Source organism: Seriola lalandi, unplaced genomic scaffold (genome assembly GCF_002814215.2).
Source record: "Seriola lalandi dorsalis isolate HSWRI2012SDOR001 ecotype SW California unplaced genomic scaffold, Sedor1 jcf7180002053628, whole genome shotgun sequence".
Classification (NCBI taxonomy): Eukaryota; Metazoa; Chordata; class Actinopteri; order Carangiformes; family Carangidae; genus Seriola; species Seriola lalandi.
In genome coordinates, this window is record NW_019524181.1 from 20309 (window position 1) to 33117 (window position 12809).

At 42.7% G+C, this 12809-nt stretch overlaps 1 protein-coding gene across 1 annotated transcript in view; it reads left to right on the forward strand.

Moving 5' to 3' along the window:
* LOC111651434 (spectrin beta chain, non-erythrocytic 1-like) overlaps positions 1 to 12809 on the forward strand; it is a 38634-nt gene that overhangs the window by 20302 nt on the left and 5523 nt on the right. The window contains exons 2-15 of the mRNA XM_023401377.2: positions 452 to 603; positions 4443 to 4616; positions 6810 to 6901; positions 7132 to 7212; positions 8431 to 8546; positions 8624 to 8736; positions 8834 to 9021; positions 10368 to 10485; positions 10775 to 10933; positions 11076 to 11171; positions 11361 to 11567; positions 11687 to 11840; positions 11935 to 12086; positions 12203 to 12421. Coding sequence (XP_023257145.2) covers positions 452 to 603; positions 4443 to 4616; positions 6810 to 6901; positions 7132 to 7212; positions 8431 to 8546; positions 8624 to 8736; positions 8834 to 9021; positions 10368 to 10485; positions 10775 to 10933; positions 11076 to 11171; positions 11361 to 11567; positions 11687 to 11840; positions 11935 to 12086; positions 12203 to 12421 — 2021 coding nt within the window. The remainder of the gene's footprint in view (positions 1 to 451; positions 604 to 4442; positions 4617 to 6809; positions 6902 to 7131; positions 7213 to 8430; positions 8547 to 8623; positions 8737 to 8833; positions 9022 to 10367; positions 10486 to 10774; positions 10934 to 11075; positions 11172 to 11360; positions 11568 to 11686; positions 11841 to 11934; positions 12087 to 12202; positions 12422 to 12809) is intronic.

Sequence of the window (12809 nt, forward strand, 5' to 3'; positions counted from 1 at the left end):
CACACACACACACACACACACACACACACACACACACACACACACACACACACATACACGTACAGTCAGAGGAAACAGGTAGAGATCCAGACACACCTGCAGATCAGAAACAAGAGTCTGACGAACTAATCCTCACTCAAGGTCTCCTTACTGACTTTTTCCAGGCTTTAAATCACTTTTCATGAGGGAAGAAAAACAATATAATTTCATCTTTCACCTGAAACAATGAAGAGACGGAGCTGAAACTGACTCTGGATCAGTGTTCTGACTTTATTTGAGAGTCGTGTCTGTTTCTGGATTTAGTTTTTACTTTAATTGAATCTTTTTTTAAAAAACTTTTACCACATGTGAGCTGGATGTTGTTTGTTCTCACTTGTTTTTGTTTGTTTGTTGTTTTATTTATTGTTTCTCTCTCTGTCTCTCTCTCTCTGACCCGGTGTCTCTCGTCCAGATGAGCGCGAGGCGGTGCAGAAGAAGACCTTTACCAAGTGGGTGAACTCCCACCTGTCCAGAGTGTCCTGCCGCATCACAGACCTCTACATGGACCTGAGGGACGGACGCATGCTCATCAAGCTGCTGGAGGTCCTATCAGGAGAGAGACTGGTGAGTCACTGTCTGCGCTTTTATTTTGAAAGAGGAAGTGTGATCATGTCACAGCACACGGTTAAACTTTAGTGCAAAGAGAAAAGAATCGATTTAGTTCACCATGAGATCATGACACGAGTAAAAATAATTTAGATCAGCTTCTTCAGGGGAAAAGAGTCAGAGTCCCGTCCTGAACTCTTGTCATCTTCAACTCTATGACTTATTTATACGATGCATCACGACTCTGATGAGAAAACTCTTGGTCTCTACTCTCGCTCTCTCTTTTACCTGGTTGAGATGTGTATAAGAGACAGTTTCACAACCTGTCAAACACACGCAGAGAGAAAACACAACCACACAGTCAGACAGGAAACAGAATTCACTCTTTCTTCTGATTGTTTTACATTTATCAAAATAAAATAGCATGAAACATAAAGTTTAACCCTCGTACAGGAAGTGAGGAAAGAATGAACAGAGGAAAAACAGAGAGAGAGAAAAGAGACTGAAGTAAAAAGCAGTGAGCCAGACTGATAGTGAAGGAGCTGCAGGATGGAGGGAATAACAGTGGGGGAGAGAGTGGGGGGGTGTTAGAGTTGTGAAAGAAGTCATTGAGTAACTCTGAAGATTAACATGGAGCCAAAACGCCTCCAGACGCTGCAGAAGAATCTGAGAGCGAGCGGCTGTTTCCACACCGACAAGGCCGATCGTTTAAAGGATCGTTCCACTTAATACAGCTGGGGTTTTTTTCTCCTTCTTTTCTTTCAGTTATAACACATTAGATATGTTTTTCTATCTTCACCTCAGCAGCACATTAACACAGAATAGATTAGATTAACTTTATTTATCCCACAACTGGGAAATTAATTTACCACAGCAGAAAATAAACATCTATAGAATAAAACATCTATGGAAATATACAACAAAAATATACCAAATATACCCTAATAAATACAATATACACAATACACACGATATGTACATGGAAAAATATAAGAAAGAATAACCCTGGTGTAGTTCTGTATGTTTCTTATTGTCAACAAATCCCTTGAAAAGACTCAAACTGACAACGTGTCAGTCAGTCCGTGGATCTCAGCTCCAAGTATCAATTCAAGTATTCAATCGTGTACATGCAGTACTCACGTATAGCAGTAGGGGGCAGCAGCGTGCATTCTGCTGAGTGAGAGAAGAAGAAGAAGAGTTCGACCAATCATAGCGCTCGGTTCAGTCCACCTAAATTTCAAGCGGGAATAACTGACAAACGTCAATCATGTCAACACAGCAACGGGAACAGGTGTTGCCGCTGTCTGGCTGCTTCCTCAGGTGAGGGCGGGAATTTATCTCCTCTGTAAAGGTAAACAGGCTGCGTCGGATGTGGAAAGTTAACAGTGTTAAGTTAACGCAGACCTGCTAAACCTGTTAAACTGTTTTACGTCGATAACGTTAGCCTAACGTTACGTAAAGTGCAAGCTAGCTAGCTGGCTAGCTACCAGACATTTTCATATTTCCCCTTTAAAACAACACGGAACCTAAAATGAAAACTTTATTCTTGAACTATTATGATCTTTTTCTTGTAAAATCATGAATTTATTCTCATAATATGACTTTTTTCTTGTAAAATTTTGACTTTATTCTTGTAATTTGATAACTTTATTCTTAGAATATTATGACCTTTTTATATATATATTATGATCAGTTTAATCTCTAAAATTCTTTTTTTTTTTCCCTCATTGTGGCCGTAATACTCCCGTAATATTGCCGATGTGTCACAGCTTGTTAAACCTCTTCATAGTCGATTCATATGTTGAGGAACATGTCACCCAGAGCAACAGTGTGTTTTACTGATGGTGTCTGGAAACAATGGAGCTCAGAGGAGCCAGAGTCATCAGGCTGTAGGAGACATTTAAGGTTTTTCATGGGATTAGTTAATAATAAAAATATACAAGACGTCACCAGATGTCTTAAATGATTTGGATTCATGTAGCTTTAAGTTCACTGCGCTGCCAGAGTTAAACTGGGGGTGTTGAGGTTGCTCCAAACTAAAGGAAAACTGGGAAGCCCCCACCTCCGTGCCCCAGTGTGACCGTTCAGTATAAAAACAGCAAAAACTCAGATGCTGGAAATTCCCGCCTCACATCAGCACCGCACTGTTGATGGAGGTGAGATGATTGTGTTTGGTGGTGAGTTGCTGTATGAACCCACCAACACTGCAGCTCTGTGTGGGTTTATTCTGCCACCAGCACCATGCAGTCCAAAATATCTTTGGTCCGAGTCCAGATCCTGAATCACCAGAGTAACTTTCCCCCGGCTGCTGTTTATGTGTCTGTGTGAGGACAAGCAAAGACAGCGGTGTTATTTTTGGACCAGGTCCTGGTTGTAGTGTGGATGGAGAACATGTGGTGTGGACGGCTCAGTCATTTATTTTATTGCAGTTATGTATTATTTCTGTTTCTTGGTTTTTTTTGGTTGTATTTCAAGGTCGACATACGATGACTCGTTTACAACTGTGGACTATCAACGAGATGTCAGATATTGGAGCTCCAAATGAACATTACACAGTACAATAAAATGATAACAGGGTCTGTGGCAGTAAATTACAGTGGAGCCTCACCTGAGATAATGTCCGTCCCTAACTTAATACGTCAAGATGATTTATAACACTTGTCAGATGAAACACATGGTACGACTCCTCTGATCCACCAAACGGCTCCAGCTGTCTTGACTCCGTCAACATGTTGTCAGAAGCTGTTTCCTGTTTCAGACCTGGAGTATGTGACACTGTTGGCTGTGACGGCATTTTGTTATTAACAGAGGTTATTTCATATAAACGTCTCTTGCATCAGTTAAACATGAGAGGATGTTCATGGAGCTGGAGGGAGTGAATAGAGTTAAAATGTAATAATGAGGAGGAAGAGTTGTATTTTCTTTCACAGCTGCATCACTGATCGATTTAAAACTAATTTGCTGTTGAAGCCTCAATTAGTCACTGATTCATTTTCTGATCTGTTTCACCACTGAACATTATTACAGAGGAAATTCTGTTGTGCAGAGACAGTTAATGACATTAAGGACATTAAACTGTTAAACTGTTTGTCCAGATGCTGTTTGTAAAAAGTTTATTGATTCATGAAAGAAAATGAAAATCAGTAATTATTATTACTATTATTATAATTATTATTATTATTATTATCAGAATATTACTGTGTTTTTTTTACTACTTCTGTCCTGGTGGGTTTATATCATAACTGAGTCATTCACATGTTATTAAACTGATTACAAAATGTAAAACAACGCTGGTCTGCACCTTCCTGTAGCATTCACTTTCTGCTGAGTTACTGTTGTTGTTTGTTTGTTGTTTATTTTTCTGTTGTGTAACAACAGAGCTGTCAGACATCTGTCATATTCAGGACTCTACAGTAAAGTAGGTTACCACAGCTTTAAATCCACAGTGATCTTTCTGTCTGAGCTGTAATGTTCAGCATCAGTTTGTAACAGTGCAACTAAAGATCGTTTATTTCGGCGTGCAATAACATTTGATTCCGGACCGTAGTTTTGTTTAATTTGCCTGCAAGTTATTGATGTTTGCAGATTTTTATTGGTCCAAGTTTTAACAACAGCTTCCTTTTTTGGGATGTTTGTATTGAGGAAATCCTTTGAGATTATGATTTATAAAAATAAAAGTTGTTCTCTATCATACTGAAACTTTCAGTGGGAATAAAAACTATCAAAACAAAAAGTGTCAGTTTTGAAACCGGTCAGCTGTGTCTGCAGCTGTCGTCTTCTTCCTCCTCAGCGTGAAGCTGTTCACGCTTCCTGGTTTTCGACGGTTGTAAATAACCTGAGCTCTGTTTGTGTTTCAGCCCAAACCCACCAAGGGCCGGATGCGGATCCACTGTCTGGAGAACGTGGACAAGGCTCTGCAGTTCCTCAAGGAGCAGAGGGTCCACCTGGAGAACATGGGCTCCCATGACATCGTGGACGGAAACCACCGCCTCACCCTGGGCCTCATCTGGACCATCATCCTCCGCTTCCAGGTAAGAGGCCGCCGCGCAAGTTTGCATCCCAAGAGGACGTGAACTTACTCAGGCACATCAGAACATTGCACAGGTGATATGGGTCATGTGGTCTATCAACTTTGTTTGACGGTACATTGAACCATTTTGCATTCCAAAATCTTAATTGAATCCTCTGTTGATGATTAACCTAACCAAATGTGGCATCATCAGGGGCACCATCATCCTTCCCCTGTAGTTTATGGTTTGCTATCACTATTTTGCATCCCAGTCACATTAAATGTCTCAAATGGGACATTACTTTTAACATCCAAATAACAGACTGTTTGTGTGTCCCATCAGAGCCTCCTGCTTACAGTGAATTAGTAACTGTTTGATTTTGCCTCCCTAAATAATATTGAATATAATATAACACATTTTCACAAATTAGTGGACTGAACTGTTTTTTTCTGTTTTTTATAGTTTTCTGGAAGGCAACTATTCCTTAGTAGGATCCCAAAACAAGCAAAATGAGTACAGTCTATCTGGGTCATTATACTTATTTTGCATCCCAAAATAATTGAGTTCAAATCGGTAGGATGAAATCTGGACAGAGAATGAGCCAAGTAAGAGTGGATTCACCTTGACTCCATTCTAAGATCGTGGACTGCATTTTTATTTTATGAGAGCAGAGTTTGACGTAACATCACTTCTAATCCTAAAAATGTGACTTATTCTTAAAACTTTAATAATTTACTGAAAGATTAAGATTTGTCAGTTAAATGACTTAATATTTTACAGCTCCTTCACTTCAATAGTCCTGAGCTTCTTTATCTGCTTCAAACACACTGATCTCAGTGAATAAGACCAAAACAAAGACACTCAGACTTGTAACGTGGTTTTACTGTATGCTGATGGGGTTGGCGTGTCACCTGGTGATGATGTCATCAGTAGGGGCGGCGAACAGTTGGGGAATGGGTAAAAAGGATTTAGATGTTTTTTAAGCTCTGGGGATTAAAAAAGTGTTTTAGTGGTTTTAAATCCTGCGATGGAGGAACGAGGGAAATGGAGCCGAGTAACAGAAGGATTAGTGTGTGTGTGTGTGTGTGTGTGTGTGTGTGTGTGTGTGTGTGTGTGTGTGTGTGTGTGTGTGTGTGAGATATATGCCTGGTTTATGGCCCAGATGTGTTTCACATTTCTGTCAGACTGAAGCTGATGGATGTCAATCAATGAAGGTGAGATGTTGTCTGGTATTTCTTCAGGACCAGGACACTTTTGGAAGTAGAGGACATTTTTAAAACGTGGACAGTTTTAGAAAGTTTGGACATTTTTGGAAACTGAGGACATATTTAGAAAATGAGGACGTTTTTGGAAAGTGGGAGTATTTTTAAAAGGGAAGACAGTTTTAGTAAGCATTAACTTATTTTGGAAAGTGAGGACATCCCGAGACAGTAAGGACATGTCCTCATTTGCTGAAAATATTTCCACTTTCTGAACAACTTCAGAAAGCGAAGACGTTTTTGAAGTGTGACAACATTTTGTCTGGTCTTCAAAGAGCTGTTTAAGGACTCAGAGTTGGTTTTAGTGAATGTATTACGTTAATGAATGTCCTCACAAGTATGGAAGGTCAGATGTGTATGTCTGTGAGCGCGACAGTGAGGACGTTTGTGTAAAGTGAGGACATTCTGGATGGTCATAGCTTTCTTTAGCAGGTGTGTGTGTGTGTGTGTGTGAGAGATGAGGATGTGTTTGATTGTCTTACATGTCTCATTGCGGATTAAAAGAAAAGTCTTGTGTGTTGGGTAATTCTGACTTTGATCAGAGCTCTAATGCTGCGTTCGAGGCCTTTTGGAGGGAAATCGGAAGAAAAGCAACCAGTTTTCAGAGCCATTTAATGTGTTAAATGATGCAGTGATGTCAGTGAACTGTACACTTTACTCTTTCTTGTTTTTATGTACAGTTTTATTCAGTAAAATCATAATAATCACTTAGTAATTAAATACAAGCTGAACATTCGTCTGCTGCGTTTGTGGTGGTTTTTCAACCACAGTTTGACTTTCGACATGTCAAACAAAACAAATTCATCTGTTATCCCTTTATTTTTTTATCTTGGTCATCACATCAAGTTTAACCAGTTTGACTTTAAAGAAAACTATGACGATGATGTTGTTTTATTTCATTTTATTTAAGATTTTTGACTTCATCCTGGTCATGGTGTGTTGTATTGTGTCTCAGATCCAGGACATCAGCGTGGAGACGGAGGACAACAAGGAGAAGAAGTCGGCTAAAGACGCTCTGCTGCTCTGGTGTCAGATGAAGACTGCAGGGTGAGACTCAGACTACATTTCCCATCAGCCCTGGTGTCTCGTGTTCCCTTCTCTAAAGTGGATCTGTGAAGCTTCTAAATCTGACCTCATTAAAGGCTGATGAAGGCCGACAGGCTGCTCACTGCTGCTCCCATTAGTTTAATTGCACTGACATCACCTAATGAAAGTGATGTCACGTGATCATCTGTGTGTGAGCGTCTCACGAGCTGTCATATCCTCTTCCTGCCCAGGTATCCAAACGTCAACATCCACAACTTCACCACCAGCTGGAGAGACGGGATGGCCTTCAACGCTCTCATCCACAAACACAGGTAGAAACCTGAACGCATCACACTGTTGGGTTTGTGCAGCTGCACCACTAAACACAGGGTTTCTGAAGGCCTGGAAACGTCCTGAAAAGAACTGAATTCATTTCCCTAAAAGGTATCAAACTGTAAATGTCATTTACAAAGGTCTTGAATATTTTTTACTTGAACTTCTGGCTCAGGAGACAGATGTTAGGAAGCTCATTGACTCATTATGGACCAGAGCTGAAACCTGAAACAGACACGAGAGAACTACAGATGTGATACAGTGGCTTCATTCAGAGCCTCTGCGCCACATTCATTCATCCATCCATTGATCCAGGTCACATTAATTGATTAAGATTATTATATCATATTAAAATATTACTAGAAATTAATAGGAAACATCTGTGAAGTCCAGATAAAAATGTTCCATAACTGTCCCTAAATGAATGTACTTCATGAATAATTGTTGTCCTTCCTTCCTCCTTTGCTCAGTCTCGACATGAAAAGGAATTAAATTGATTCTATGTGGTTTTACAAAGGTCGTAAAAAGTCTAAGTTTTAATTTGCTGAGCACTGAAACTCTGAAAAGCCGCATGAAACAGTTTGTGTATTTTAAAATCTTCCAGTTTTGAGCAAAAGGTGGAAAAATATACAAGTAAAAAACAAAGAAGAAAAAAAGAACATTCATCACCAAAGAGACAGAAACAGATTAAACATCTTTGGTTCGTCACAGTGAAAACAGTCAGTAAACGGTGAGAAAACAAAGTGAGAAAACAAAAAGTCATGAGAATTAGATTTAATAAATGATGAAGATACACAGTGACTCCACCGTCCTCCTCCTCCTCCTCCTCCACACTGTTCTCTCTGTGTCTCACTGCACAGTCTTTTCTTTAACGAGAGTCTCAGCTGACCCGTCAGCAGACTCGCCCTCAAGCCTCTGACATTAACACTGTAAACTTTTCTTTATGCACGTTGAATTGAAAGAAGCTGAAGTTCAGCGCTTCAGGGATTATTGATCCTTTAAAGGTTTTGTGTTTCACTCCACATGCGATCACTGCTTTCATTTGTCACATTCATCCACATCTTCTTCCTCTTAGATGGCAACATTACAAAGCAACTAGAAGGTCAAAGGTCAACAGTGATAACTCTGACCCCAGAAGGAAACAAATGAGCTGAAAATAAAATATTATATAATATATTTGTTTTTTTTTTGTTTGTTTGTTTGTTTGTTGTCTTCAGACCGGACCTGATCGACTTTGACAAGCTGAAGAAATCAAACGCTCACTACAACCTGCAGAACGCCTTCAACCTGGCCGAGCAACACCTGGGCCTCACCAAGCTGCTGGACCCCGAGGGTGAGAGGACACACACACACACGCACACGCTCATACACACATATACATCTATATTCTAAATGATTGTGTGTTTGCAGACATCAGCGTGGACCACCCTGATGAGAAGTCCATCATCACCTACGTCGTGACCTACTACCACTACTTCTCCAAGATGAAGGCTCTGAAGGTCGAGGGGAAGAGAATCGGAAAGGTGAGGAGCTGATCACATGACATCAGCCGACATCAAAGGACCGTTCTGTTGTTGTTTATCTTTTTAACACCGTTCCTCTGTGTCGCGCGTCGTCCAGGTTCTGGACAACGCCATCGAGACGGAGAAGATGATCGAGAAGTACGAGTCTCTGGCGTCCGACCTGCTGGAGTGGATCGAACAGACCATCATCATCCTCAACAACAGGAAGTTCGCCAACTCTCTGGTGGGAGTCCAGCAGCAGCTGCAGGCCTTCAACACGTACCGCACCGTGGAGAAACCACCAAAGTCAGTAAACGCTCCTTCGCAGCGTCCAAATCATCAAACCTTGGTAGTCGGAGCCGAAACGGCTCATGGAGGATGTTAACGCACTTTAAAACTGATTTCTGCCTCCGATTAATGTCAAAAATTATTCGACTTCTCAAAGTCATAAATCAGTCAAATCTGAACACACACACATGAAACACACACGTTTAGATTCAGTGTCTCTTGTCCTTTCAGAGAACATCTGATGTCCATCACATATAACGCTCATGCATCAGCTTAGAACTCACTCTTTATAACTGCAGAACTTCCCTGAGAATAATCACGTTTCAAAGTTTTCTTCAGTGTCACAGGGACTCAGAGAGAGTCGTCTGGACATCCATGTGTTCAATACAAGTGGGAACAGCTAACAGCTAACAGCTAATTCAGCTGATAAGACATGAGAAATGAGCCGGAGTCTAATGAGATGCCACCTTTAGTTAATTAGAGAAAACTCTCTGCTGTGTGCGACATGAATGTGGTTAATTAAGACTCGCACAGTGTCATGTAATGAATCCACTGAGGAAGCAACAACAACACTTCACACTGATAAACAACTGACCCTTGCAGTCACTTATACGAGGCTAACAAACAACTAATCTGAAGGTTCTTATGAACAGAATGAAAACAAACACAAGTCAAGTGAAAGTAACAAACACACACACTCCCTCCTCCTTCCTTCTCCTCTGAGTCTGAACCAGATCCTTCAGTTTGTCCTTGAGTCATCTCAGTGTTTAACCACAGTTTTCCTCCCACACAGACACAAACAGACCTGGCTGCAACAGGAATTCATACAAACAGCTGCAGAACTAAAATTAAAAAAATGAAATAGTGAATCAGTTCAGACCCTGATTTTTGTTTTGGAGCTTTGTGCTTCAGCTTTAAAAGATTCACAAACATATTTAGGTTTTAACGAATTTCAGGAAATCTCTTGTTTATTTAGTCGATTCACAGACGCCTCAAATCAGTTTGTAGTTTATGACAAACAAAACAACAACATCAGATTAGCAGCTCGGCAAATTAATATGAACTTTGAGCATCTTAAAATGTTCTGGTTTTGTTGAGATTATGTTTTGATAATAATATAAAAATAAGTGATAAATTTATTTGTATCTCACCTTTCATACAAGAAGTGCAGCACCAGGTGCTTCACAAAAACAAAACATGTTGAAAACATCGATGTAAAATGTCACTTTGAGGCCACAGTTTGTCGTTCTGTTCAACTCTAATGTTTGAAACTAAAACTTTATGATCAGCGTCTGAACACCTGCTGACTCTCTGTCTGTTGTGTGTGTGTGTGTGTGTGTGTGTGTGTGTGTGTGTGTGTGTAGGTTCACAGAGAAAGGAAACCTGGAGGTTCTTCTGTTCACCATCCAGAGCAAGATGAGAGCGAACAACCAGAAAGTTTACACTCCTCGCGAAGGAAAACTCATCTCTGACATCAACAAGGTGACTACACCTGCTGTGATGTCATCAGTCATTGACCATGTGATTACAGACGTTACAAATGTCTGGATTTCCTCAGGAGTTTGATTTTGATTTTAACAGTTGATGCAGAGTTACGGTGAATTTTATGTATTTGTATGAATTTAAATCAAACAATTTAAATTAAACATATTAATGAAAAATAATGTGCAGAGATGAAAAGGTAAAAAAGCAATTAAAATGTCAGTTATATGTAGTTTATAAGAATTAGACACATATTGTGTGTGTGTGTGTGTGTGTGTGTGTGTGTTAGGCGTGGGAGCGTCTGGAGAAGGCGGAGCACGAGCGGGAGCTGGCTCTAAGGACGGAGCTGATTCGTCAGGAGAAGCTGGAGCAGCTCGCCCGACGCTTCGACCGCAAAGCCGCCATGAGGGAGACGTGGCTGAGTGAGAACCAGAGGCTCGTCTCCCAGGTAACTCACGTGCACCGTAGGCGTGTTTTTACCATGTTGTCACATCTAACTTTGTAGATTCTTATCTCTAACACATAATAAATAATTGATAAGTTCCTTTCCTCTCTCCTCTCCTCGGTTCCTTTCCTCTGTCCTCCTCCAGGATAACTTTGGATTCGACCTCCAGGCTGTTGAAGCTGCCACTAAGAAACACGAGGCCATAGAAACAGACATCGCAGCCTACGAGGAGCGAGTTCAGGTCAGTTCATGTGTTCAGGCTTAAACCAGGATCAGACTGAAACAAGCTTGACTCATGTGGAATGGAATAAACTTTACCTTGATTCAGTTCATGGGTCTAAACCTGGAAACCCGGTTCTCTTTTTCTAGTGTAAAACCAGAACTAGGTCAAATTCGTCTTTTGTTGTCCCTCCCACTCTCCCTGGTGCAGGCGGTGGTTTCCGTGGCGAAGGAGCTGGAAGCGGAGAGTTACCATGACATCAAACGCATCACGGCCAGGAAGGACAACGTGATCCGGCTGTGGGAGTACCTGCTGGAGCTGCTGAAGGCCCGCCGGCAGAGACTGGAGATGAACCTGGGGCTGCAGAGAGTCTTCCAGGAGATGCTCTACATCATGGACTGGATGGACGAGATGAAGGTACCGAGTGGGTGGGGGGCTTGACCCAGAATCTTCCTGGACTCACGGAGAAAACTGCACTAAATTCCTTCAGTAAGTAGAAGATGTCCTGACCTTCGACCCCGTTCTCTCTCCTGCAGATGCTGCTGCTCTCTCAGGATTATGGGAAACACCTGCTGGGTGTGGAGGACCTTCTGCAGAAACACGCTCTGGTGGAGGCCGACATCGCCATCCAGGCCGACCGAGTCCGAAACGTCAACAGCAACGCGCAGAAGTTCGCCAACGACTCCGAGGGTGAGACAGACGGACGGAGAGACATTTTTGAGAATCTGAATCTTGCAGAAGAGATGAGCAGGACACTCATCGTCTCTCTCCTCTTCCTTCTCAGGTTATAAGCCCTGTGACCCACAGATCATCAGGGACCGAGTCGCTCACATGGAGTTCTGTTACCAGGAGCTGACCCAGCTCGCGGCTGAGCGGCGAGCTCGCCTGGAGGAGTCCCGTCGCCTCTGGAAGTTCTTCTGGGAAATGGCAGAAGAGGTTATTTCTATTGATTTTAATACGATTATTGGTGTTCCGGTTCCATTGGATCCGTCTCTGAGTTTGTTCTCGGGAGATGTAACCGAGGCCCGGGTGTGTGTGTGTGTGGTTTGTAGGAGGGTTGGATCAGGGAGAAGGAGCAGATCCTGTCCTCCGAGGATTATGGGAAGGATCTGACGGGCGCGTTGCGACTGCTGAGTCAGCACAAAGCCTTCGAGGATGAGATGAGTGGGCGAGCTGCTCATTTACAGCAGACCATCAAACAGGGCGACGAGCTGGTGGCCGACAACCACTTTGGAGCCGACAAGATCAAAGAACGGATCCAGGACATCCAGGTACGCTGCACCCGCACCTCCACCTCCACCTGCACCCCACACGCATCTCCACCTCACCCGCACCTCCACCTCCACCCACACCTCCACCCGCACCTCCCCCCACACCTCCACCTGCACCTCCACCTGCACCCACACCTCCACCTGCACCCCCACCCGCACCTCCACCTGCACCCCCACACGCATCTCCACCTGCACCCACACCTCCACCTGCACCTCCACCTGCACCCACACCTCCACCTGCACCCGCACCTCCACCTGCACCTCCACCTGCACCCACACCTCCACCTGCACCCGCACCTCCACCTGCACCTCCATCCGCATCTGCACCCGCACCTCCACCTGCACCCACACCTCCACCTGCACCTCCACCTGCACCCACACCTCCACC